The 27,471-nt window shown below is 40.1% G+C and overlaps 2 protein-coding genes across 2 annotated transcripts in view; both read left to right on the top strand.

The window, feature by feature from the left end:
* Window positions 1-27,471, top strand: part of LOC139711151 (potassium voltage-gated channel subfamily KQT member 1-like) — a 321,837-nt gene that overhangs the window by 12,592 nt on the left and 281,774 nt on the right. The gene's annotated exons all lie outside the window — the stretch shown is intronic.
* The window catches only part of LOC139711160 (piggyBac transposable element-derived protein 4-like), a 52,685-nt gene continuing 34,093 nt past the window's right edge, over window positions 8,880-27,471 (top strand). The window contains exon 1 of the mRNA XM_071623077.1: window positions 8,880-9,024. Coding sequence (XP_071479178.1) covers window positions 8,880-9,024 — 145 coding nt within the window. The remainder of the gene's footprint in view (window positions 9,025-27,471) is intronic.

The following is a 27,471-nucleotide window of genomic DNA, read 5'->3' as shown; positions in this document are numbered from 1 at the left end:
CTTAAATCCAAGATGGCGTCCAAAATGCCCCCCCCCCCCCATGGCCACCATGGGCGTGTACTTGTTTTAAAACAGGCAATAAATGGACTACATTTGTAGTGTTTGTGTTTATTCCTATGTTTTGGAGGTCATGCCCTATCCTTCAAATAGTGTCTACCTGAAAAGTTGTCCCGTGTGTAGTGATCAGAATTAATTAACCATTTTGTGCATAACATAAATAAAAATATGCTTTGGTAATTTAGAAAGTAATAAATCAATCGGCATTCTCACAATGATCACCATTTCCTCTAGAACGTACTTTCAATTAAAATGCCTTCAAGTTAGGGTAAATCGAAAACATCAACGAAAGTTCGTTCATTGAAGTAGCATTTACCATAGATAAACTATGCTTCCTCTTCGTCCTCCGATACTGTCTTGTTGAAAGGATTTTCGCAGGTATCAAGTTGACAGGGTCCGCAGACGCTGTGGCATGGCAGACCGTATCCCCTACAGCTACAGCGACTTGTTCTACAGCCTGTTGTGCAGTTGCATCGGATCTTCTTCAACAACTTTTCTGGAGCAGCGTCCTCGTTTGACGTGACTGGAACTAGTTTATTGTCCTCCAGTTTCCAGCCCCAGTCTGTTGCCTTCAAGTTTCCGTTCCTCCCCATCCAGACCATAATCTGATGGTATACTCTCAGAGAGTGAAACCTTGTTGAAGACGCTGTTGGTGGCAGACGTTCTGGGGTGACAAACGACTTAGCTGAAGTCAGTTTCTTCACAAAGACATTATATTGCAACTTGGCGAGGGAATCACAGGGATGTCCTCCAAATAATACTTTCATGGCATTGTTGCCGTTTTCCACGACCATGTTTCTTGTTTGGTTGGGGACAAGGAAAGTGTTTGCACAAGTCTTGATTGCTGAATCCCCCTTTGCCAGTTTCTGAAATGCTGACTTTTTTCCAATTCCAAATACTCGAGATGTCGAGTCACACCCAGTGAAGGCATGAAGGAAGAGAAGATGTGGGCATAGCTCTTCATCCAATGATACTTTCAGCTGGTTGATATTGTGCACCTTCCAGTTCCTGGATGAATTGTCAGAACGAAAATACAGTTCTTTGCTGTCGACGCTAGCGTAATGCAATACAGTGTAATAGCACCAACAGATCTGTATCTTTTCCAATCACGGTAGTTGATTGTTGGTATGACGATGTCACTTCCGTTTTTACTATGTCTACATCAGCATCCCCTGGTGCATGAATTACGTTCAGGCCAATTTTGTTCATTTCCTCACTGATGAGGTTGATGAGCTGTTGCTTGTTGGAGCTCCTGGACAGGAACTCATCCTTTTTGCCAGAGAATTCTGTTCCAGGTGTGAAGCTGACTTCGGGATGAACAATATGGCCACGGCCCTTGTGTGTATTGTCCTTAATAGATGGTCCATCATCATAACCATCAAAAACGACTGTTGCTTTTCCATAGTGATGAATAGTGAAGTCAGCATACGACTTGGCTATCACATTGAAACTGTCCCCGGCTGTCCATGACAAATGAGGCAGCAAGGAGCCACCATCAAGAACATAGTGCTCAGTTTGGGGAACAGAGTCGGACACGGTATCATTTGACACTTTGGCAGAATGGTCTCTGATAGCTTGAACTAATTGAGGTTTGTCAGCCTTTCTGAAAATACCTATACCCTCAAACAGGGCAGCGGGAAATGGGCTCAGCTCATAGCCCATGACATCTTCCAACGAAATGTCTCCTGTTTTTGACACGACAAGAAACCTTTGAAAGAGTAGAGCAGGGTCAATTGCTCTGTCTGGACCAAGTTTGACTGAAGATACATCTCCAAGTGTTTTGGCTCTGTCTTTTCGATTGAAGGAAGATGTGAAAGCAGGTTTATTGACCATACTTTCCATAATCTTCTCTCCAACAGACTTATGCTCGTGGACATTCACATCCAACGCGGCCATCACTCCAGTCACAATATTTCTTAGTGAGGAATCTGGAGAAAATGGAGAGCATTCACTGAGTTTTGAACTGCTTTTGGCTAGGTCAGAAGCATCTCTTTCCATCCTTGCGCCACTAGATTCCTTGTGTTGTTCACTAGTCGTGTACAAAAGATCAGTGAATTCCTGCATCGCACTGTTATATTCCGACGTGACCGGCATTGACATTGTCCATAGAGACATTTGTTCTTCACCAATCCCACTTCCGCGTGTTAGGCCACCAGTGCTCTTCAGGGATCTCATCAAGGTCTGTTCGATGACAAGATCAGGGCTTAGACCCGCCCAGAACTTATTACTCCGTCGGATGACATGGAATCCATCTGCAAACCTGCAGAAGACATCTGGAAGATTCTGTTCTAGCTCTGTCATTTCTTGAAGATACAAGTAAGAAGACTTCAGGTAGTTGGAATGGCCAGCTGCAGCAAATATTGGCAGACATTCAGTTACAGCATGTAGGTGCATTGGCCAAGATCCTTTTCGATCTGCCATGATCAACTTTCTTGCAACCCCTAACATTGTCTGATAATTTAACCACAACTGACTTGTCTTGGATCTTGTTCGAAATTCCATCTTCCGTTTGTCCATTTGTTTTCTGATTGTAACCATTGCTTCAGATGTCACGACATTCTCAAGCGTTGTCTCACCATCCAACACCTTAGAGTACATATCCTCTGACTGAGCCACAAGTGATGCAAACTCAGTATTCTCATTCATCATTTCGGATACAACCATTCGATTAAGGCACTTGTCTACCAGCAAATGTCCTCTGAACGCTCTTTGAACTGCCTTTCCAGTCATCATATGCACCACTGCATTCTCACCATACACGACCTCTAGAACCTTGCTGAGCCCTGTTCCTTGAATAAGTGTTCCTATGGCACCGAGCAAGTTCATGAACAAATGAAAATAGCCAAGCAGTAATACAACCCTTTTCAAGGGACTGTCTTGCAGTGCATCTTGGATGATTTCAGCAGCTTTCCAGTAGAGTGGTTGATCAAATGTCATGATGGGTGAGAAATTGTGCTTCATTGCCATGTTGGTAAGGAACTCCAAAGTCGATAGAACGCAAGTCTTATCCCCTGAATACATGTCTATCATTGGCGAAAACATCACTGAAGACTGACCAGGGTATTCATACCCTTGATAAAGCGAGCACATCATTCCTTGCCAGTTTGAGGTAGCCTTTCGGAAACTGAAGGATAGCTCCCACAAAATATCGATGCTCACACCAACAGTGTGAAATAATAAGACAACAATGACCCAACTCAAAATTGACATTTTGTTTAAGATTTAATTTCATAATCATGTGTTGTCGTGAATTAAAAAACAAACCATCTGAATTTTGCACATATTATCAAGGTGTCAAATAGACTATTGGTGCAAGTTTTTGAAGCAACAATGAACACAGGGACAAATAACATGTTGTTATACGACAAAAGATCGCACAATTTGAAACTGAAATGTATAATCAATAGCCGAGTTAGTAATTATAAAGTAAGGAAAATGCACATAAGTGGGATTCCATATCAGAATTTCAAGTTTTATTACACTAGCACTTGGCAAGAAATGATTTTGGCCTGGATTATACAGCTGACCTCCACAATAACGGATTAAATCCAATCCAAACATTGGAAGTATCAGATACGTATTGGGTATTTTGAGTATAACGAATTATTGGCTGTTTTATAGAAATTTTAACCCCATGGTGGCCATTTTGGATGTCATCTTAGATGCCATTCCTGGTTTTAGAGACTTTCCCTTCACTAATCAGCGTGACAAAATAGTTTTAGTTGATTTGTTGACCTCCAAAATGTAGAAACGGACACAAACATATCACAAATACACGGCATTTATTGACAATTTAATAGCAATTTTATGCCCATGGCCGCCATTTTGGGGGCCATTTTGGACACCATCTTGGATTGAAGGCTTTCCCATCACTAATCAACTTTGAAAATGATATCAGTGGATTTGTCGACCTCTAAAATATAGAAATCGGCACATACATCACACATGTTCGGCATTTATTGACAATTTAATAGCAATTTTATGCCTATGGCCGCCATTTTGGGGGCCATTTTGGACACCATCTTGGATTCAAGGCTTTCCCATCGCTGATCAACTTTGAAAATGATTTCAATAGATTTGTTGACCTCCGAAACATAGAAATTGACACAAAAATCCCAAATATAGGCCAACTAGTGCCCATTCTATGGCAATTTAAGCCCACGGCGGCCATTTTGGACGCCATCTTGAAAATAGGCCCTTTCCGGTAGGTGGATTTGAGTAGATTTTTAGTATGTTATTTTGGAGGTCAAACCCTACTAAAAACCGTTAAAAAACCTTTTGTATCAATTTTTTTGGGGTGAGGCTATTTTTTGTTGTAGATTTACCCAACTAAAAGAAGAAGAAAGGAACAACAGATTCCATCAAAGTAGGGACTTTCACTGTAGGCTTGTAATTGATTCACTGGGTAGTCAACATAAGCTAACAATGTGCCATTTTATCCCCCCCCCCCCCACTATCAACATATAATTATGTATTTTCACCAAAGATCGGGTTGCTACAGTCGAACATACTATTAGCATAATTAAAAAATAAATAAATAAAATGAACGAATAGCGTAACAAATTGCCAATTGATACCCAGTTCATCTAGTGTCAAGTAGAATGGTTTGAGAATCTTTTAGAAGGCAAAGTCACCCCATGCTCAGCTGACTCTTATGGAGTATAGTGATATCAAACAGATGAAATGTTTGTAGTTTCATTAACCCATTGAGGATGAGTCCCGAGTATACTCAGGCAGGTGTCTTTTGGAAATGCATGTTGTAGCAAAATCAGTCCGTTGTCAATGGGTTGAAATAGGACACTAACTCTCAATAATACTGTAGGCCCTAAACGTCGGTATTTTTGCATGATCATTTTTTTTTTTTGCGTTGAGCGGCTCAAGAATGTATTCGCGGGTTCTTGAATTAGCGCTGGGCAATTGTCAACCCATTCAAAATGTGCAGAGAAAATTGTGAAGATATTTTTGTGAGTCCTAGAATTTGCACTAGCTGGGAGAAGCGCGAAATATGCGAAAATGAACGTACCGTGAAAATCAATGCGTTTACAGTATGCCCGTACACATAGCTTAACTAGCCAAGATTTTTTATTTTTTTTATCAGCATTTAGTAATCAATCCAAACTTGACGTTGCAAAGTTAGCAAACCCATTTACTTGTAGCTATGTGCCTCGGTCCACAGGAAGGCCATGGTAACACAATAGGTATAAGTTAGTTTCTACGCATTGACAAAATAGTTTCTAGACATTTGTGCCAATCAACACGGAAAGCACTCGATTGTGTATGCCGTTTGGCGAGTGAAGCACGTTCAGGGCTAATTAGCTCTGTTCTTTAGTATCCGATCTCAAACTTTTATCTGACTGTTTGTTCGATTTCACATGTTTTTGTGAAATGGCGATACCAGTTGCAACTGAGTGTAATCAGAGAATGTAACCATGTCACATACCTCTTTAATACTCTAGTTGCTTTTGACACCATTTTTTTTTTTCGAGCCCACCGGAGATGCGGGGAGACTAAGGGATCACCTGCGGCATCTGTCCGTCTGTCGTCCGTTATCCGTCCGTCGTCTGTCAGTCCGTAATGCTACAAAAACTTGAATAACTCTGTACTGAGGACTTCAATTTCAATCAAACTTGGAGGGAAGAGTGGTTATACAAAATTACACATTTTCCCAAACATGAAGGTCATCTCAAAGTCAAAGGTCACAGGCAGGGGTCAATGAACTTTAGGGCCCAATGTTAAGTTTTTACGGCGCGTTTCGAATATGGCTCATAACTTTTAATGTATAAGTCCGTTTGTGACCAAACTTGGATGATAGATGTCCCTTGGGGAGTTAAAGGTCACCACAAGGTTGTAGGTCACAGACAGGGGTCAACAAACTTTTAGGGCCCAATGTTAAGTTTTTACAGCGCGTTTTGATTATGGCTCATAACTTTCGACCCCTATGTTTGTTTGTGACCAAACTTGGATGGTAGATGTCCCTTGGGGAGTTGAAGTTCTTCACAAAGTCAAAGGTCACAGGCAGGGGTCAACAAACTTTTAGGGCCCAATGTTAAAGGGATCGTATAGTTTTGGTTGAGACCTAATTTCAGGTTTCTAACATTTTTTGATGAGATAATGAGAAACCTCTAACAAAATATTAAAGGGCATGTAATTCTATGAGGAATTCAACGTTTATTTGATGAAAATTGGTTTTGAAATGGCTAAGATACCCAAAACAGAGCGAGTCTAATAAGTGTGGGACCCACACTATTTTATGATCGCTTTGTTTTACTTTGTTTTTGGATGTTTCACTCATGCCAAACTCGATTTTCATCAAATAAATTTTGAATTCCTCTTATAATGTTATGCTCTGTTCTATTTCATAAGTGTTTTCTTGGTATCTCACAAAAAGTTAAAAGCCCAATTCTCATCTCCACCAATACTGAACCATCCCTTTAAGTTTTCACGGCGCATTTCGATTATTGCTCATAACTGTTGATCCATATGTCCGTATGTGACCAAACCTGGCTGATAATGTCCCTTGGGGAGTTGAAGGTCACCACAAGGTCAAAGGTCGTAGGTGGGGTCAATGAACTTCCGTTAGAGTTAGAAAAACATTAATTTCTTCTACGTGAATGGACAAGACACATTTTAGCACTTGCCTTGTTTTGGACATACCGGTACTAAAATAATGGAAAGGTATATTCTGATAGCTTTATGCATTTGCAATGGATGGTAAATAAGTAGAAGTCACAAGGACAAAAGTGGAGGAGCCTAAATCAAAAGCACAGCTTGTATTACTTAGGTCCTCAAAATTGGGGAAGATAGTACTCCAGTGTGCGTGCCTATTGGCGGACAGAGTGTAGGAAGTGTTAGAGGATATAATAGGGAGGAAACAGAAAGAGAAATTGTACCCTTTCTTCCTGGTGTGATATTAAGGTGCATTTATCTAGAAATTTTCTTAGGCAGAATAACGATCCTAAATATGTTTGAGGCATTTTGGGGTGACAGAAAAATGCATCCATGTTTTCAAATGTGTTTAGAAAGGCCCGATTGAAACATCATTGAGAGTGATTTGATCCGCATTTGTGACCACAATCATTTTCTGCAAGTAGATTAATGTAGTGCCATTTTGAAACACGTTTTCATATCTCCAAGCTGCCAAGGTCAACTTCCATTGTGCATAACAAAAAAAAAAAAGCGCATGCATCAGATGACCTCCACTTCCTGGGTAGAACTGTGCAAAGCAGCTACACAGTGACAATACTCAAATCACAGTTATGATGCTTAGATGAACGTGGCGACCTGAGAATCGCATTTCAAACCACGTTCTTAAATGCCATTTGAAATGCATTTTGAAACATGATTCTCTCTCATGAGTTAGAATGCAGCCCTAGAACATTAGTTTATGCAAAAGAAACATATGTGACCGTGCACCTCAAAACGAACATAAAGTCGCACACACTGATTTTGCGTGAGGACTGAAAACAAGTGAAATGGGTCAACCTAGCCGAACTTGACTTTTTCATATTTTCTGAAAGAGCAGGTCTTCTTTTACATTATGCTAAAATTTGGTATCATAAAACGGGCAGGAAAGCGTGTTTTTTAGCAGTTTATCTCGAACATTTTTGATAGAATAGTGTGATTAGGTGTGTCTTCAGAATCCCTTTTTCATTTCTGAAAAACCTTGTCCACACTCTTCACTTTCAACTCTAATGACTTTTGAAAGGATAGTGCTACTGCTTTGAAAGTTGGAATTAATTATGGACAGAATGTGTTAATGAGGCATGCTTAATTTCAGTTTAATCTGATAATCCCTTCATTGTTGTTACTCCAGTGGTTTACTTCCTGTTTTTTGTCCCATTCATCGCACAGCCAGCACGGTTTGGTAGAAGATTAAGCGCTTGAATAGACACTGTACTTCAGAGCCTCTTTTCTCAGTTCACACTTTTTCTGAGGTTGTGCTTTCTTTCCAATATTTAGATAGGTTAGGAGAGTCCATTTGATTTGAGTTATACATCATTTTAAAGCTTAAAGTCTGCTCTTTCAGAATATGGTCTTAAGTAAAAATTGATGTCTGGCGACTTTTTGTTTGTTTTGAGGTGCACTGTCACATATAATGAGAAGAGCCTTGAAGGCAGGCTACAGTCCTTGCAGATTGTCCGTTCCTTGAACTTTGGAGCTTAAAAAAAAAAGAATAAAAAAAAAATTGGCTAGGGAATTTCACTGCCTCCCGCCATTGTTGTCAGTGTTGGATTCTTTGCTGCAAAGAGTGCCTGAGGTTGATGCACTGTTGGCAAAGAGGACCGGGGAGATGTAAAATTCACAACATAAATTGGTAATGGCCTCTCGCACATGAACTTAAGCAGAAAACAAAGCAGTGCCGCCTACACTCCGCATCTTGTTTGCGGCATTTCCACCTGCTATGTTTTCTCTTGTTATATTCATTTTTATTCATTTTTGTTTTGTCGGCCATGCTGTTTGGTAGATCCCCTTGCTCTTGGAGGCTGGTTTGTATGTAGCTTGCTCATGAATGATTAAGCAGGGCTGTTGAAAGATTTATGAGAATGAAAAAGGAGGGCATAGTACAGAGGAGAGGGGGTAGGGAGGGGGATGGCAGAAGAAGAAAGTGGAAGGGATGTAGAGGGAAGAGAATGATGAAAAGATGGATGGGTGGGAGGTAAGAGAAGTGAAGGGGTTGGAGTGGAGGGGAGGGGATAGAAGGGGAGAGAGGGAGGGATGGGGTAGGATAAGTGGAGGAGATGGGAGTAGAGGGGAGGGATGGAGGGATGGGGTAAGATAAGTGGAAAAGATGGGAGTAGAGGGGAGGGGATAGAAGGGTAGAGATGGAGGGTGGGGGTAAGGGAAGTGGAGGAGATTGGAGTGGAGGGGATGGGATAGAAGGAGAGAGATGGAAGGATGGGGTATGGAAAGTGGAGGAAATAGGAGTGGAGGGGAGGGGATATAAGGGCAGAGATGGAGGGATGGGAGGTAAGAGAATTGGAAGAAATAGGAGTGGAGGGGAGGGGATAGAAGGGCAGAGATGGAGGGATTGGAGGTAAGGGAAGTAGAGTGGAGGATAATAGAAGGGGAGAGATGGAGGGTGGGGGTAAGGAAAGTTGTGGAAATTGGAGTGGTAAACACTTATTATTGGAGATACACTGTACTTGGTAGGCAGAGCAACTGAGTGTCCCCAACTTTGCACATGCCTCCATGAAAACTTTAATTCATCCTCATGTCCTGACAAGAGAATATCAAAACCTTCCTGAATCGGCAACTATTTTTGTCTAAATTGAGATGCATATGACCTCGTTTTCACAACTACCCAGAGTGCGTAATTTGAAACATGATTGTAATGATGCATCATTAAAATCATGTTTCAAATAATTAAGCATTTGTGTGAATGCTAACTGGAATTGCAGAGGGTGATTTGAATCATAATTCCAGTTGTGTTTCAAATGACGGTCAGGAGGTGTTATTTAATTAATCATGATTCGCCAGAATGACAAGCCGATTGACCTCTGAATTGTTGTTTTTTGGGTGGAGCTTATCGTGACCTTTCAACCACCTCTGCAGAAAAATAGTGCTCCTCAAGTGCTCGCACTGCAGTCAAAGAGCGCGCTACTCTATGCTGAAGAGTGATTGATAGGAACTTGGGAAGAAGCCAGACCTCCCCACCTTGCTCTGAAAGTCAAAGATAGGATAGATGCAAAGCCTTCCTTGGTTGTGTGAATGGACAATAACTGGAATCGTAATTTCAATCGTGTTTGTAATTTAGCATTACTATTACATTTCTTGGTAGGTGTTAAAGGGTGTGTACAGTTCTGGTCGAGGTGAGGATTTAGCTTTTAATGTTTTGCGAGATATTCAGAAACCACTCTACGAGATGTCAAAGAGCATGCAATTCTAAAGGGTATCAAAAGTTTATTTGATGAAAATCGGTTTTGAAATGGCTGAGATATCCCAAAATGAGGTGAAACAAAGAGATCCTAAATAAAGTTGTGGCCTGTCGCCTTTTCTTATCATCACTTTTTTGGATATCTCAGCCGTTTTAAAACCAATTTTCATCAAATAACGTTTAATCCTTCTTAAAATTTCAAATTTCTTCAAATTTCATAAGAGGTTTCTCATTATCTCACATAGAAATGTTCGAAACATGAATCCCTTACCTCAACCAGTACTGTACAGTCCCTTTAAAGTGACCTGACACACATATTATATCTTCCTGAATGAGAAAGTACTACGTATGGTGATTATGAATATGGTTCCTTTCTACACAGTGCCTTTTTAACATAATTGTTGTTTTTTTGTTTGATTTATTTTCTTCCAACATTATTTCATACATAAATCATTCTTTTCAGTAATATCACAGAAAATATAAAAATTGTGGAATACAAAGCACGGAAAAACATATTTCCTTCGCATGTATACACTTTCAACGCTATCGTGATTTATCTGATTCATTGTTATTATGTAATTATCATTTATTATTATTGGTATTATTTTCATTATCATTATGAATATTGCCATCATCATTATGATTATTTGGTATTATTCTCAACATCAAAGAAGTGTCTAAATTTCAAGAGGCTCTGTGACACAAGCAAATATATAGACAACATGTAGAGTCTCTGAAAAAAAAACCAGAGTTTGGTTGTGATTGAAATTTCTGCAAAGTTGATAGGGAGAAATGGTGGGTGTTTTATTTTACAAAGAGTCCTGCCACCAGGCTTAAAGGGAAAGGACAGAGAGGATTCTTGCAGAGATTAGTGTACCTATCTTAGGATCGGAATACTGCAGGGAGGGTGGATCAGATGGAGATGAAGGAGATTTGCGGGGATCGAAAGGAGGCGATGAAAATAAATCCATTCGCATTCCATTTTCAATCCACGTGACACAATGCTGACTCGGCTGGCAGAGATATATATATATATAACAAAAAATAATTATGATTCAAAAATATGTAAATCACTCCTTGTTTACACCTTTCGGTGTCATCGAAACAGGCCATTACCCAAGAGTGTTGATACAGCGTAGTCGGCGTACTGTGGCTCAAGAGATTCAAACCTGAGGTGACATGCTAAAGAAACACAATTTTTTCCTTTCCTTGCCTTCAAGTCATGAAGGGTGACGCATACGTTCATGACATGTCGTGCGTGTCGTGCGTGTCGGAGGCCGCCGGTGTTGCGCGGCTTGAAGCAGCGAGCCGTCATCTTCGCCGAATCGCGTCGTGCTGACCTTCGTGTGTGCATTGGACGGGTTGAGTGTCAGCTTGGGTGTGAAAATCTGCAGTGCTTGTCAAATTGTGCATGAATATTATATCCATGTACTGTAGCTGAGTATGCCGCAAGTTGGCATCTCAAAGGCACATTCTTTACTGGTAGAGTGAGATGAATGGGTGTTATTGTTGACAGCAGTGTTTTAGTCACACTTATTCTGATTCCAAGTCCTTTACTTGTTAATTAGCTGATTATACATGCTATATTCTAAATTATTATCTCTACATTGTACATGTATATAAGGTAGTTTTGCTGAGCAGTTGTAGTTGGTATTTTGATTGGTCTGGAAACCACCAGTTTCCAGTGGGCAATATTAATGTGCATTTTTCTTCTTCTGGGTTTTCGCCCTTAACTTTACATGTAAACACTCCGGTCAATCACCAAGAGAAAATATGCACTTCATATGCCGCGCGCTCTCAACAATTACAAGCGCGCTCATAAGCGTGTACTTTTGTCAATCATTTTTGTAAACAACTTCAACCGACTGGTTTGAATAAAACTCACATTAACAAATTTTGCAAGCCCAGTATTACACCACATATAAACTATGAGTGGCTTACTCACTCATACTGTAAAATTGCAAAATAACTTGAAATTTGTCATATCCATCTTTTTTTCAGATAATCATGTCGGGGTAAAAAATGTGGAATGAAAACAATTTGAGCAAAATTTTGTTGAAGCTTGGTAAGATTGAGTTTATTCACTTAAGATATGAGAGGCTCTTTAGATATACAGTTTGCCTAAGAAATTGTAAAAGCGATAGGGAACCCTCCCATATACGTTCATCTCTCAGACAATCCGTGGAAAGTTCTCATCTCGTATGGGCAGACATTCACACGCATCTGGATTCCTCTCTCTGTCTCGAAACTATAATCGAGGGATAAGTTCACACGTGACTGGTGTACAGGACGACAAATTCATACGTGAGTGATTCAGAGGTCACCGGGAGGGGCAATTTTCCTGTGCACCACCGAACTGTCAGGGGAAACAGTTCTTGCTGTGGACATTGCACACATGCACGCATCCCATTCTCATCGTTTTCTGAGTGGCATGGAGGATGAGAACCATTTCAGATTGGCAGATAACTCATTTAGAACATGTTTAGCAACATATGTGTGCATGCCAATCAAATCATGTCTCTGGTGATTTTGAAATACAGTGTTTAGTTTAGCTTATTTTCATATTTCACAAAAATTAAACAATGTACTCTGTGTGAACACAAAATATGTATATCACATGAACAAAAAGACCTTTTTTTATCTCTCAAAAGGCATGTCCAGTAGAAATCATGCTTTTATGATCACATGCTGATGTTATAGATATAAAACAGCAAAGAGCTAAAGCTTGCAGGAATTGCAAATTTCCGAGAATCTATATGCTCTCAGCGGCAATATAGAGATTGGAAATAAATGAAAACTGATCAAAATGAATATTTATAAAAAAATGTACCAAAAAAAAAAAAAACTTGGATAATTTCTGTATTGTAGCACAGCCATGATGTGGAGTAGATAAAAGGAATTCATTTGGCTTTGTGTTAATATAGATTTAGGAAAAAAAATGTCTGTCAAAGTTCAGTCATGCACAAAGTCGGCAAACGGAGGGGGCTCTGGCAAAACATCATACAATGAAGGAATTTGAAAGCCGATTCACCAATACATCCAAATGCTAGGAATAGTTAAACTAGGGCACATCCTGACAGTGTAGAAGCCAGCCCCATGACCGCCACATGTGGTAGGCCTAATGACTGATGCATATTCCGAATGTGAAGGTGTACTCATTAGGAAAACTGAACTTGGAAATGTTCATCACCAGGTCCCCCAGGGAAGAATTATGTTCCTCCAAAACATGTTTCTCACTTCACATTTGGCCATCAATCATTGTCAGGAGGTGTTTTCCAATCAAGTTTTTGCTCAAGTCTGGGAGCACATTTTATAAATTATGTGAACGGGTTGACCTTTCAAACACAATTGGAGAGGGGGAGCCGTTTAAGCATGACCTTAATTACTTCTACTATCACAGTACTTGGGTATAAATTCACACCCTTGAATCTGGGTAAATTGAGGATTGCATGTTTGCTAGACAGGCCACAAAATTAGTGTCACGGCTATTCTAAGAAATGTTGTTTGCAGTTGATAAAGTGGAAGACCTGTTTCACAGCCTGAAATCTACATATAACTGTAAACATGTTTAGAGACATGCTTTCAAAATAAGTTCTCCTTTAGGTATACAGGCTCTTTATGTGTAAACTCAGGGGATGCATAACAAGATGGGTTGGAGCATAGGGTTTGTGTTCATGTTGTTTGAATTACAGATGTTGAAAGGTCTGGTGTGAGCTTAGGGCCATTCGCTCAGCCTTTGTAAAATTGCGACATTAGAGAAATCGTGACATCTCGCTGAAAGTTGCCAAGCAACTGTGCCAAAAGCTATGCAGAACATTTCAAGAATTCTTGGACTGGAGTGTGATTATTTTAACATCGTGCATAGCTTGCTATGTTGATTTGCGATGAGAATGAACTCTGTGGAAAAATCATGATTTTTTTTCTTCTCTTTTTTTTCACGTGTAGGTCTTCCACTGTTACGACTCTGTGGCCAAATATGAAGCCATCTGACCTGGCTATTAGATACATCATAATGTTTACAGTGGACAGTTTAGCTCATTGTGCATGCTCATCCACTGTGGCAAGCACTTGTGATAATTGACCACCATTCGAGCAATTACATCATGAAGAGCATAAACAGAAAGGTCACATATGGCAATTTCTATAACATCATGATATTTTGAAACAAGGTATGGGCCCTGTTGATGGTGGCATGTGGATTAGGAGAAATAGCTTTGACTTACTTGACTTACTTGACTTACTTGCATAGGACAGTGTGTCCCTTTGCTCTCCTATACGAGTCATCTTGCTCCAGTTTGGTCTTCCCTGGGCTTGATGTTCAGCCTCTTTCAATTTGGTCTCTCCAGAGGGCTGGAGGACGGCCTAGGCTGGTGGTCTTTTCCTGAGAAAGTCATTCTTGAAGGCTTGGAAGATGTGTTGAATTAAAAACAAGTGCATATGCATTTTGACATAGTCTTGTTCTCTAACCAAACACAGAATACATTTATCCAGGGCTCGACATTTGCAGTGGCCCAGTGGCCTGGGCCACTGAAAAATGATGGTGGGCCACCAAACTATCAAGAAGCATATCCTTTGGTGGCCCCATCTGGCAACTAAGACTCAAAATAGATTGCTATGTTTCCTATTATTTGTACACTAACTTTTTTTTCGGGCCACCAATGTTTTATAGCTAATGATTTTATGGGCCCGCTTGGGCCAGCTGAAAAAAAAAAGTTAGTGTCTAACCCTGCTCTATGTATTATAATGCACATTTACTATTTGTTGGTCTGTTTGTGTTGTACTTTTCAGGCTAATGGATAGCAATGGAGGTCTAGGAGTAAAATATCATATGGGAGTAAAATAATGTGTACAGAACAGTGAACATTTCACCAAACTCTTACACTCAAAATATGAGAGCATGCTCTCACGAGAAGAGTGTTTATATTGTGCACTTTAATCATGACTGTGCAAATTATTATAGAAATAAATATGAGGTAATTATAGAAGTGGGGAAAATAAATGCTATGCACATTTGTTTTACACTTATTGTTTTGTCACAGTGTAGCTGGAGATTGGATAGCAAAAAATGTTGTACATATCCTGGAAGTAAGACTAGTTGTACTTTTTCTCCCACAACCCCCACCCCCTCCCCTCCCCACAATCAGCTGGTAAACAGGTATGTAAAGGGCACTGCCTTCTCAGTCATGCCCTCAACAAAGTCCCTTGTGATGGTGACACCCACGACCCTGGGCTCATCACTGCTGGGATATCGCCCTCGCTTGTCATCATATATGCAGTCCTGACAGAAGCGTAATTGACATTGTTCGCATATCCCCCTCTAACCTCCACTCCCTCCCCCCCCCCCCCCCCACCCCCAATCCCTTAATCACTTACCCTGGTCAAGCGATGAGTAGGTGCATGGATGGATGGGGCGGATGGATGAGTGGGTAGGGTGTCTCCCTACACCATCATCGTCTCACTTCACCGATGACCAGTTTCATAGAGTATTCCCTCGACATCACGGATACCTGTTTATCATCATCATCCCCATACCTCTACTCATTAGGGTGAGAGTTCTGCCATCCTTAAATCACATCTTCACTCTCCGATGTTTTCCACCTCTTTGGCCGAGATGTTGTTTATGCCTGGTTGGAGAAATTCAGCCTCAGCTTTGAAATGCTCCTGCGCTGCAGAAAGTTAGAACTCTCTCCTCAGTTTATGTGTCAATGCAAGAAAAGGGCCCAAATTCTTCCCTGCTGAAATCTGCTGATATAATTGCAATCATCCTCATCAGATGAACTTGATTTCTGGAAAAGACTGTTGATTTTGATAACTATGGGCATTCAATGTGATGGGATCATTGAAATCTTGCCATAATTTGCTGCCAAATTAAAACTGGACTTAATATGATTAGGGTTGCCCTCATGCACATATTAGGTCAACATCAACCCCATATGTTTGGATTCATGGTAACATAGGATAGTGATAATTCATATGAAATTCAAAGTGTTTTCAAGATGACCATACTGAAATAAAATCATTAATTGTAAGTAAAGGTGTCCATTTTACACCAGTGGGGTTCTGCTTCCTCCACCCTTCACCCATGTTTGGATGCCCCCCCCCCCCATATTGCAAAGGTCATGCCTCACCCCATACTGAACTCTCACCCTAAATTCCCTATATGCTATCTGTCCAGCTCCTTAGAGGTTCCCAAGATGTGTCTCCTCGCCCTCCAATAGCTATCTGTTTACCTTGTCTGCGATGCCCCCTATAAAGACATTCATGTATGTATATTGGATTTACCCCCTTGTGTGTCTGTATTAGATTAGAATGGGTGCAAATCTAGGGTAAACTAATTTAGTTAGTGCGATTAAGTGCCCTGGCTGAGGAAGGCCATATTAATCTACACTTCAACATTTTTCCCCCCCTCCCTAGTATGCTCAGCCCAAATAAGTCGGTATCCGTAATTACAATATTTTCAGAGACACAGCTGCGGCCAAACGGAGATGATGAACCACATGCACGACACAAGATTTTAGTCACGTCCCGGCATGATTGGTAGTGTTGTCTGCTACAAAGGTCATACACAGACAGAAGCTAAGAAGGATAACAACAACAACAACAACAAAAGATTTGTGAGACTTTGGCTGAGACTTTGACAAATAGGACAGTTAGCACTTGCCTCCTGAACTTGAAGTGGATGATAAATAAAACAAAGGAATTTCATTCTCCTTCCATGGGAATGATAATGAAGCAAAAACAAAAACAAAAACACCCAGCAAACAAACAAACAAACAATAAACTTGTCTTTTAGATGTACAGTCATAATGCATCATGCAACAATACATTTTCAGATGTTAACTGTATGGTCAGCTATTACCTATTTTTCAACTGAAGGATTAGAAAATTGTGCTGAGGGTTGTAAATCAAGATGAGATTTAGTACTTGTCATCACTTAGAGGAGATTGGACTGATGTTCTAATCATTTTCAATTTGAGATTGTAGACACGCTAGAATATTAAAAAGGACAAGATCACATTAATACACATGTGGATTGAGTGAACACAGCTATTTTAGTAGAACACATCAGTGTAAGCTTGAGCAAAATCAGACAATCCATTCAAAAGTGATGAATTCTGAAAGATTTCTGTGTAGTCACTGCTGGATGAGAACACTACTACATTGTGTGATGTCACATGTGTTGAACAATGTAAAGAAAGTTTAAAGAGAATTCTACAATTGTTTTTTTTTCTTTTGAAGAAATCTAAAGTACACATTCCCTGGACTTGTTACTGACTTATTCTAAGGGTAATATGATTCCCCCTGCTTTCTGAAAGAGGCAAGTCAGGTGCTCTTTTATTCTGCCACAAAAGAGAAATTATTTCGAATTTTCTTCAAATTTTCTAGTTTGACACATGTGACATAAACTGTAGTAGTCTTCTCATCCAGTGATAGTGACACTGACACTTCAAAAATGTAAAACTTTTGAACAGATTGTCCGATTTCCCTCAAACTTTCACCAGTGTGTTTCACTGTAGTGCTGCATTCATTTAGTCCACGTGCATATTAACCCGTTCCTTCCGCAATTCTCTGAGTGCCTTTAATGTCCCCAAACGAGATTCTTTTCGCCCGTCGACAGAGAGGCACACAGGTTGGTAATCCAGCTGTGTGAAGGCAGTCAAGCGGTTCATTGTGTCCCCCTTTCTACGGTCAACTACATGTGCCCGTGAACAATGGAAATATCGATCGGGTGCGAGGTATGAATAGAGCGTGCGCTGATGAGCTCTCAGAATCTTTTGTTCTACACAAAACCAGGTACCTGAATGAGGTGACTGGGGTCAGCGAACCCACATTTCTAACTGATCTCAGCCTTGATCACTATGTACATGTTCGTACGAGTTTACAGCAGAACAAGCAACAAACTAAATCAGGAAAAGGTACATAATACTGTAAACCCCCTTTTTTTAAACAGCAGGAGGACAAATCCTGATAGAATAAACTCTGATCTTTTTATCAAACCCACTTTTATAAGCATTTAAACACAAAGAAACATGAATTTAGGCCACTGAAGCAGGCACCCTTGTCTTCATTTTGGGAACCTGGTAAACCAGGTTCCCGTATATCAGTTGCTCCCACGGGAACCTGGTAAACCAGGTTCCCGTAAGGAACGGGTTAAAGTGAACTTGACCTTGAGTTCTTTAATCAACTGTGTTCCCATCAGAAGCAAAAGGCAGAAGTCTTCCTAAATAGCCTATTCATTGCAAAAGAGCAAAAAACAAGAGTTTTTTTTGCTCTTGAATTTGTCACCCACTAACATATGTCAACGCTGGTAATAGACACTTCAGAGTTCAGATGACATACGAACAAACACTGTCAGTACTGGTGCTTCAATATCCTGACATCAAATTCCATCAACGATTTATTCCCGCTTAGTATGAGGAGAAATGAAATCATCACTTGGAACTCTAACTAGGATGCAAATGTCAAACTCCCTTTATAGTTGATGTTACCAATAAACAATTATTGAAGGATGGTGATAACACAGACATAAAGACAACAGTGCCACCCTTATTAACCATCATCATAGCCATCAAAAGTTGATTCTGATTACAAGACAAACAAACTTGGTGCCAAAACATTATTACTATTAAGCGTGACACTGCAATTTGTTGAAGTAAGGAGATTTTGTTTATGGAGAGTAAATACAACTGCACAAAAATTATGAATTCCCTGTGCGGGGCAGTGTATCAGTAATTGTTTTTGTCATGCCAAAATTTTGTCTTCTTATCCTTGGGTGAACCAGTAGGTAGTTGCCTTCAAAAATGCACAGATAAAATAAAATGCTGTCATGATTTCAATCAATTGTTATATGGTTCATCACAAAAGATAAAAACTGGAATTTGGGATCTGATCAAATACACTTCATGCTCTTAGTTTTTACCTTTTTCTGTTGTAAATTTTTTTTGTCGTTGTTGTGAAAGCTGCCCGATGGCATTCTGAAATATGATCACAATTTGATGAAGGCATATAATTAAGTGTTTGATCTAATTTTGATGGCGTGTATTGCATCCCAAATGTCCCCAATTAGTTAGGGAGATTTCTGATCGAAGGAAACGTAGACATCTATATGTCCAGTGAGAATCCACCCCTGATGACGGTTCTGTGTGAGAGGGATATGAAGTTTGGAGGTAATTTTCGTAGGGTGAGGACTACTTCAGAATCTCTAAGTGCAATGATGGCAAGATACTCCTTCTATCCTGGAGGATTTTTTGTAAGTTAGCCGAGTGGTCCTTCACTATTCCATCACTCAATCTAGCCGCCGCTGTCATCGCCACTCGCGTATCGTTACTCAGCGTGGCTTGCCTCCGAGGGCAAATATGATATAGGCGCGTTGCCCTCACAGGGGGTATTGCAGAGCATGAGCGCAAACCTAACACCCCATAGGCGAAAATATTTGCATTCGTTTATCGCATTGTGGTAGAGCTAGGCGGCGGGTTAACGCTTGGCTTGGCATCGGCCGAGGGCGCGAAGTGTTTGCCTATTTGATTTCCATCGTCGTCGTCTCGGGGGAATGTTAATCGCGCAGACTTGTGGAGAGACTGGTGCCCATTGGTTGATGCATTACCACATGTTTGTGTGCGTGTCTCTGTGTATGTGTGTGTGTGTGTGTGTGTGTGAGTGATGAAGTGGGAAAATGTGGACTGGATTACGATAATGGGACAGTAGGAACGAAAGAAAAACAAATTTGAATTTGGGAAGGAGACAAGAAGCTCATGAGAACAGTGACCTTTGAAAGCAAGAAGTTTTTTAAGCCGTTCCGAGCTCAACTCTGTGTCCAATGATTAAGAATTCTGCTCATGTAATTGATTGACCCAGTAAAGCGATTAACCCAATTTTTTTTTAAAGAATCATCACACTTGTATATGGCAATAAACTCATGAATACTGAGGAAGGTGTAGATTATCCTCTGATGTGCCAAATTGAAGTCATTGGTATTTAATGCTGGGAATTTTCTGTGCATCATTGATGAATTGTCCGCCTTCATGTATTGCAAATTAATGTATATCTTGCCGGTGTTGCATTTTTTTTCAGCCACCATATTCTCTCAGGCCATTGAATTCACGCATCATTAATTTTCTGTCTTCTCTTGTTTAAGATGGATAATTGTATCATACTCGCTCCATGACCTATGCCATATATTGGTGCAGAAATGGTGTCAATCTTAATTACACAAATCCAATCTATGCGGGTACTCTTCTTTAAGTGGCTGCCAAATAATTATTTAATAACATTTTGTCTTGGTGGAATTAGATTTCCTGCATGGCATACGATGTCTTTCGGTCTTCTGTAATAACCGTCAGAGCCATCAGGTAAAATATTGCTTAATACACTAAGTAGGCTGTCCTGGATAACTAGGACCCTGTGATTCTTATCATTATCTTATTGTCTTATTTGATTATGAAAATCGTCATTGTTACCCACGCCGATGAAAATCGGCAGGGGGTTATGTAAAGGGTTCCGTATGTTTGTTTGTTTGTTTGTTTGTTTGTTTGTTTGTTTTTTTGTTTTTTTGTTTGTTTGTTTGTTTGTTTGTTTGTTTGTTTGTATGTTTGTTTGTTTGTTTGTTTGTTTGTTTGTTTGTGTACAAGATAACAAGAGAACGGGTAAACGGATTTGCACGAAATGTTCAGGGAATGTTTGGATAATGACAGGAAAGAATCGATTAGATTTTGGTGATAATCGGTTGACCCTTGCAAATTCTGTGTGACCTTGAAGTTTTGACCCCATGGTATAGTGACCATTCCGAAAATTTCCCGTTTCTCACTTTGCGATTTTCCGCTACCATACGAAGACATAAACTCCCCAACGATCCGACTTCGCTGCTCAAATGTTCGTAAGAATTCCGAAATTTACGTTTAGGCCTATTTGAGGGACTATGTCCTTCTAGATTTATGAAAGTTCGTTCTCCGTCATCACAAACTGGCCCGTATTTTGATGATTTTTCAAATTAACATTGATTGTTTTTTTCGTTGGAGGAGCATTTTGCTCGGTCGCAGTCACACTGCACGATATGCGTGCTCAATGTCAATGCGTGTGCAAGGCCGCTGAAAATGCATCGCGCTCTACACTGTTGGTGCAAAATTGCACCGGGGACGTTGCGGCGCTCGTTGGTGGCCGAATACTGGTGCAGTAGACATTTGCATTCAACCCTTGCATTGAATAATTCCCGTAGACACTAATCATAGGGGTAATTGCCTAGGGGGTACGTAAATTTTGTTTTTCTTTTTTGCTTTTGTGGATACCATCAAAGATCGTACACTCATACGACCTTTGATATTTGATGATTTTTCAAATTAACATTGATTGTTTTTTTCGTTGGAGGAGCATTTTGCTCGGTCGCAGTCACACTGCACGATATGCGTGCTCAATGTCAATGCGTGTGCAAGGCCGCTGAAAATGCATCGCGCTCTACACTGTTGGTGCAAAATTGCACCGGGGACGTTGCGGCGCTCGTTGGTGGCCGAATACTGGTGCAGTAGACATTTGCATTCAACCCTTGCATTGAATAATTCCCGTAGACACTAATCATAGGGGTAATTGCCTAGGGGTTACGTAAATTTTGTTTTTCTTTTTTGCTTTTGTGGATACCATCAAAGATCGTACACTCATACGACCTTTGATATTTGATGATTTTTCAAATTAACATTGATTGTTTTTTTCGTTGGAGGAGCATTTTGCTCGGTCGCAGTCACACTGCACGATATGCGTGCTCAATGTCAATGCGTGTGCAAGGCCGCTGAAAATGCATCGCGCTCTACACTGTTGGTGCAAAATTGCACCGGGGACGTTGCGGCGCTCGTTGGTGGCCGAATACTGGTGCAGTAGACATTTGCATTCAACCCTTGCATTGAATAATTCCCGTAGACACTAATCATAGGGGTAATTGCCTAGGGGGTACGTAAATTTTGTTTTTCTTTTTTGCTTTTGTGGATACCATCAAAGATCGTACACTCATACGACCTTTGATATTTGATGATTTTTCAAATTAACATTGATTGTTTTTTTCGTTGGAGGAGCATTTTGCTCGGTCGCAGTCACACTGCACGATATGCGTGCTCAATGTCAATGCGTGTGCAAGGCCGCTGAAAATGCATCGCGCTCTACACTGTTGGTGCAAAATTGCACCGGGGACGTTGCGGCGCTCGTTGGTGGCCGAATACTGGTGCAGTAGACATTTGCATTCAACCCTTGCATTGAATAATTCCCGTAGACACTAATCATAGGGGTAATTGCCTAGGGGGTACGTAAATTTTGTTTTTCTTTTTTGCTTTTGTGGATACCATCAAAGATCGTACACTCATACGACCTTTGATATCATCACACTCTCGGCTTGCTATAATCAAAATATCCCGCAAGAAAACGGCGTATTTCTCGATTTTTAGCGCTTTTTCCGCGACCCGTCGCGTAGACAATACTCTTAAAACTGGACTTAATTCGCGCGCGCTTGGAAAAGTTCCGATTCTGCACTTTTGACGGTGGAATTTGGGATTTTCGATGGATTTTTGGAGGAGACTTAAGGACTTTCCTGTACGTGAATGAGTGTTAATACCGTATGTGTAATTATGTGATTTGCGTGTGATGTGACTGTAGAACCAAAGATCGTACACTTCAGTGTACGATCTTTGGTAGAACTCACTGGCTGGTGATAAAGCACACTGGCAATTAAGTGGCCGAATTCTGGTAGATGACCGAATGCACATTATGTTTACCCCGACTTTGTACTTAGGCGTGGGTCTGCCGCCTTTGACGGCCCCTCTCTAGTATTATTAGTATCATGGTTGATATCATTATCATTATCATGATATCATCATGTCTGTAATGCTATCAGATGCACCAATCATGGAACTGTGATAACAAAGATTAATAGAATGATATTGAAAATTAAAAGAATCATTTGGAGGGGACATATAGGCATTGGTCCAGTGGTAGCTTGCCCTATAGATTTTATTGCTCCATTAGTAAAAACAAATCATTATTCATATTTATATTCAAATGATTCAATAAACCTTGCCAGAAAATATACATGTGGGCTTCCACTCTCATTTAGCCATTTCTTTCTAGGTTGATTTTCTTCTATATACATTGTATATCTGTATACTAGACAAGAAAATACTGGATGATGACTCTTCCCCCAGCCTCCCCTCCTCCTTGCCCCCGGGGGTGGGGGAGAATATATGCTTACAGGCAAACCAAACTGAACATCCAACAATTACCAATCATCTCCCATTAACAGGATCATGAATGCAATGCCCCAGGCCAGCCTGTGCGTAATGGTATTCGTCACGTTAATCCGGTCACATGGGGGAATATAGCTCGTCCGTATGGCTTCTTGGTCGGTGTTTGGGCTCTGGGGTTGTTTCCTTTTCTCTGTTTCTCTCCCTCTTTCGAACCTCGGCTGTCAGGAGCTGAAATGTGCTGATAGAGTGGAAAATAAAGATGTCAATTTATTTATCTGTCTATCTCTCTATCCCTCTCCATCTACTTATCTGTCCCCATCTATCTGTCTATCTCTCTCTCTTTCTGTATTTATCTATTGATCCATCTGTTTATCCATATCTATATCTAACTATCTCTATTTCTATCTTGCCATATCTCTTTTCATCTATATCTATCTATATCTATCTATCTATCTATCTATCTACTGTATCTATCTATCTATTGATTTATGTATCTATCCAGATATATCTATCTATCTCTATTTCTATCTATCTATACCTCTATCTACCTTTATATCTATCTCTATCTCTATTTAAATATCTATCTCTATCTTTTCTATCTAACTAATGTTATCTATATCTGTCTTACCTTCTGTCTCTATCTCTTTCTCTCTCTCGCTCTCAATTACTCACCCTATCTATGGGTACATATGTCTATATTCTCCCACAATCAGCACCAATATTTCCTTTGAAGTGAGATCAGGACTGAAAATGTTACTAATATCCATGGCACCATATCATTGTTAGAGCATAATAACAATGCAATTCCGACTTGCATAGGCGCATTGTATTTTCGTGGCATTTGCGAAATTTTCAACTTAAAAAACATGGTATTCATAATTTTTTTTTTTTTAAGCTAGTAAACCCTTAGTGTGCTTTTAGTTCCAATTAACAAAGAAACCCCCAAAGCATTGCATACACTGTTTGAAGTACCTGACACAGAAAGGGTTTAACAGACAAATTGCATGGATGTGATGGAGAGGACAGTAAAGGTACTGTTTACCATTGGGTGCATTGATTTAAAAAAATGCTCCAAGTTATCACATTTGATGCATATGTGTAGGTCGGCTGTGTCACAAAACATCTTATACTATATACAAATTTTGCTATAAAGCCTGAAATATAAGGAGATATCACTATTTTTCTCAATAAACCATAACTGTAGACAGTTTATTCTCGAAACAATTTTGTTGTAACTATTGTTAACTTTTTTTTGCGCACATGACAGTACTGGACATTGATTATACTGATTAACATTTTCACATGGGTTGTTTCTATTCCTAACTTTCATTTTAGAACTATTTTTCAAGCACTAAATGTGGGTGTTCGTTTCATTTGCAAATGATAAATAATGCCTTTAACAATTTGTCTGATTAGTGCATGTCACCAATATATCACTATTTTGTGACATATGAGCCTTCAAAGAGCTCTCCATAGGTGTGATTATCTCCTTGTAGTGATACATAGCAGATCTGTATGTTTGACTTGATTCATTACCCCTTTCTGTGCCAGGGGCTTTGGACAGTGTGTACAAGGCTATGGGTTTTCTGTACCAATCTGCACTCAAAGCACACATAGGAGTCAATTCAATTCAGTTCAATTCTATGTATATTTTTGCATTCCATTTTCAGTACAATATACAACAGAATTAAAAAAAAATGTTGTGAATTACAGTTGACTTAATGCTGGAGAGGGCATAAAAAAGAAAGAAAAAGGCCAGGGTCTGGAGATAACCCTAAAGGGCTTTTTACACTTGCAAATTTTTACTTAGTCCCGTACCAACGGTGGGGCTAAGGGGGGGGGGGGGGGGGGGGCTTAGCCCCACCGTTGGTACCGGACTTTCCTTAGCCCACTTTCTGTTACCGCAATTGCGATGCTAACCCCGCAATCGCGGTGCCAAGCAAGTGAGTGTAAACAGAACGAAGAAATAATCCAGGGCTAAGCGACGGAGACGAAGTCCGACCCCCACTGACCAATCAGAAACGAGGTAATCAAGTGCTGCCGGTGCGTGCGTGTACTTGTACAGTGCACAGTGTAATCATGAATATTTATGTGGTTTGGAAAGTACGGGACTAAGAAATACGAGTGTAAAAAGGTCAGTTTTCTCTTTAGCCCTGGACAAGAGCTTAGTACGGGATTTATTGGCGAGTGTAAAAAGCTCAAAAAATTGGTACGGGATTAACGATAGTCCTGGGTCAGAGAAAGTATGGGGTTAAGAAACACAAGTGTAAAAAGGGCTTAAGTGTGTCTGACATGATTATAGAGACTTGTATGACATTTGATAGCACACCTCTGCACACTTCAGTAGTCGTATATCACTCAGTGGATTGATGGGTATTTTTGCTGCCTCTGTGTTGTGGGACCTTCCCTGGCGCATTAAGAAAGTGATGAGAGAGAATTTTCATTGGCTGCATTCATCATCTTTTCCTTGTTTGAAACACGTTTCACTACCTACTATCAAAATGCATTTTGCAAAGGCCTTTTGGATTGTGTTTCTCAAGTTGATGAATTTGTCATCTCTATTATGAGTTGACTTGAAGGCCTTGTCACTGTGCAGCTCAGTTGCGCAGTTTGACTTGAGGAGGGGAGATGTGTAGTTGGCAGTGATTGGTGTGGGTATGTCTGAGTGATAAGCACTATTCAAAATGACTTTGCGTTTATCATCTCTACAGAAAAGCATTTCTGGTTCTAAAGCGCTTGCAGTCACACTTTTTTTGGTGTTTCAGAAACACATTTCTCACCCATAATCTAAGCAGCTTTGCATTTATCAACTGCTAAAAAAACTCCCTGAAAGTTGGTTGGAAACCATAATTCTAAGCCAGAAGTGAGTTGATAAACACAAATTCATTATCTGAAGAAAATTGGGGGAGGGGGGTTGGCGAGGGGGAGGGAAGAGTTTGAGGAATGTGTGGAGGAAACCTGAAAACTTTGTGTACTGTACATTCTACTTTGTTATAAGGCCATGGAAATTCTCATTCTTCTCACCACTTGAAATGCCTTAAAATCTACATTTACAATTCTTGGGATTTTCACCATTGTTGTCTTTTAGGATTGGTGAATGGATAGAGTGTGTAAGTAGACGTGCTTCTTAAACCTAGGGCAATCGAAGTGATGAAGATAAGAGATAGATACAAATTGTCGATGGATAGATAGACAGATTGATAGCTAGATGGATAGATAGATGGAGAGAGAAAGACAGAGAGGAAAGGAGAGAGAAAGACAGAGAGGAAAGGAGAGAGAAAGACAGAGAGGAAAGGAGGAGAGGAAAGGAGAAAGGAAAGAGAGGGAATGGAATAACAAGGAGGAAAACCCAGACATGTGTATAAATGATTCAACTCACTGCTTCCGAGGTGTTGGAATTCACATACTGAATAGTACACAAATACATTTGTGACCGTGCATCACAAAACAAACAAAAAGTCGCACCCCTTGATTTTATGTGAGGAGTCAAGAAAGGTGAAACAGGTCAACCGAGTCAGTTTTGAGTTTTCTATATTTTCTGAAAGAGATATTCTTCTTTTACATTATCCCTAAGTTTGGAATTATAAATTGAATGGGAAAGTGGGTTTTCAGTAGTTTTTCTACAACCCCTTTTTTGGTAAAGCAGTGTGATCAGGTTTTTCTTAGAGGCCCCTTTTAATTTCTTGAAAATTCTTTGCGCACTCTTCACTTTCAACTCTAATAAGTTTTGAAGCGATGACGCTACTGCTTTAAAAGTTAAAATTTATTATGAACAGAATGTGTTAATTAAGCATCCTCAATTTCAGCTTAATCTGATAATCCCTTCATTGTTGTTGCTACAATGGTTAACATCAAGGTTTTTGTCCCATTCATGGCACGGGTAGCACGGCTTAGTAAAGATTAGGCACTTGAGTAGACCCTCTACTTCACAGCCTCTTTTCTCAGTTCAAACTTTTCCAGAGTGTGTGCTTTCTTTCCAATATTTATATATGTTAGGAGAATCCATTTGAATTGAGTTATACATCATTTTAAAACTTAGAATCTGCTCTTTAAGAATCTGCCCTTAACTGAAAATCCATGTCTGGCGACTTTTTGTGTGTTTTGTGGTGCAGGGTCACATTTAGTCCACACATTCTGTGAGGTGCACTGGGTTATACGCATTCAGACAGGCCTGAAAATGAAGAACACAGATATCTTAGAACTCTTGTCTTATTGCCATGGAAACAGACGCACCTCATTGCTTGGGCGATTTTTGACCAAATCCTCTTCAAATGAAGTCATTTGCCAGTGGCCCAGTAAGTCGATATCTGCACTAGATTATCT

This window comes from Diadema antillarum, unplaced genomic scaffold, assembly GCF_040938485.1.
Source record: "Diadema antillarum isolate AM-2024a unplaced genomic scaffold, OU_Dant_1.0 seq00001619_RagTag, whole genome shotgun sequence".
NCBI classification, from domain to species: Eukaryota; Metazoa; Echinodermata; class Echinoidea; order Diadematoida; family Diadematidae; genus Diadema; species Diadema antillarum.
The sequence above is the reverse complement of the archived record's forward strand: the minus strand, read 5'-3'. Positions and strand labels throughout refer to the sequence as shown.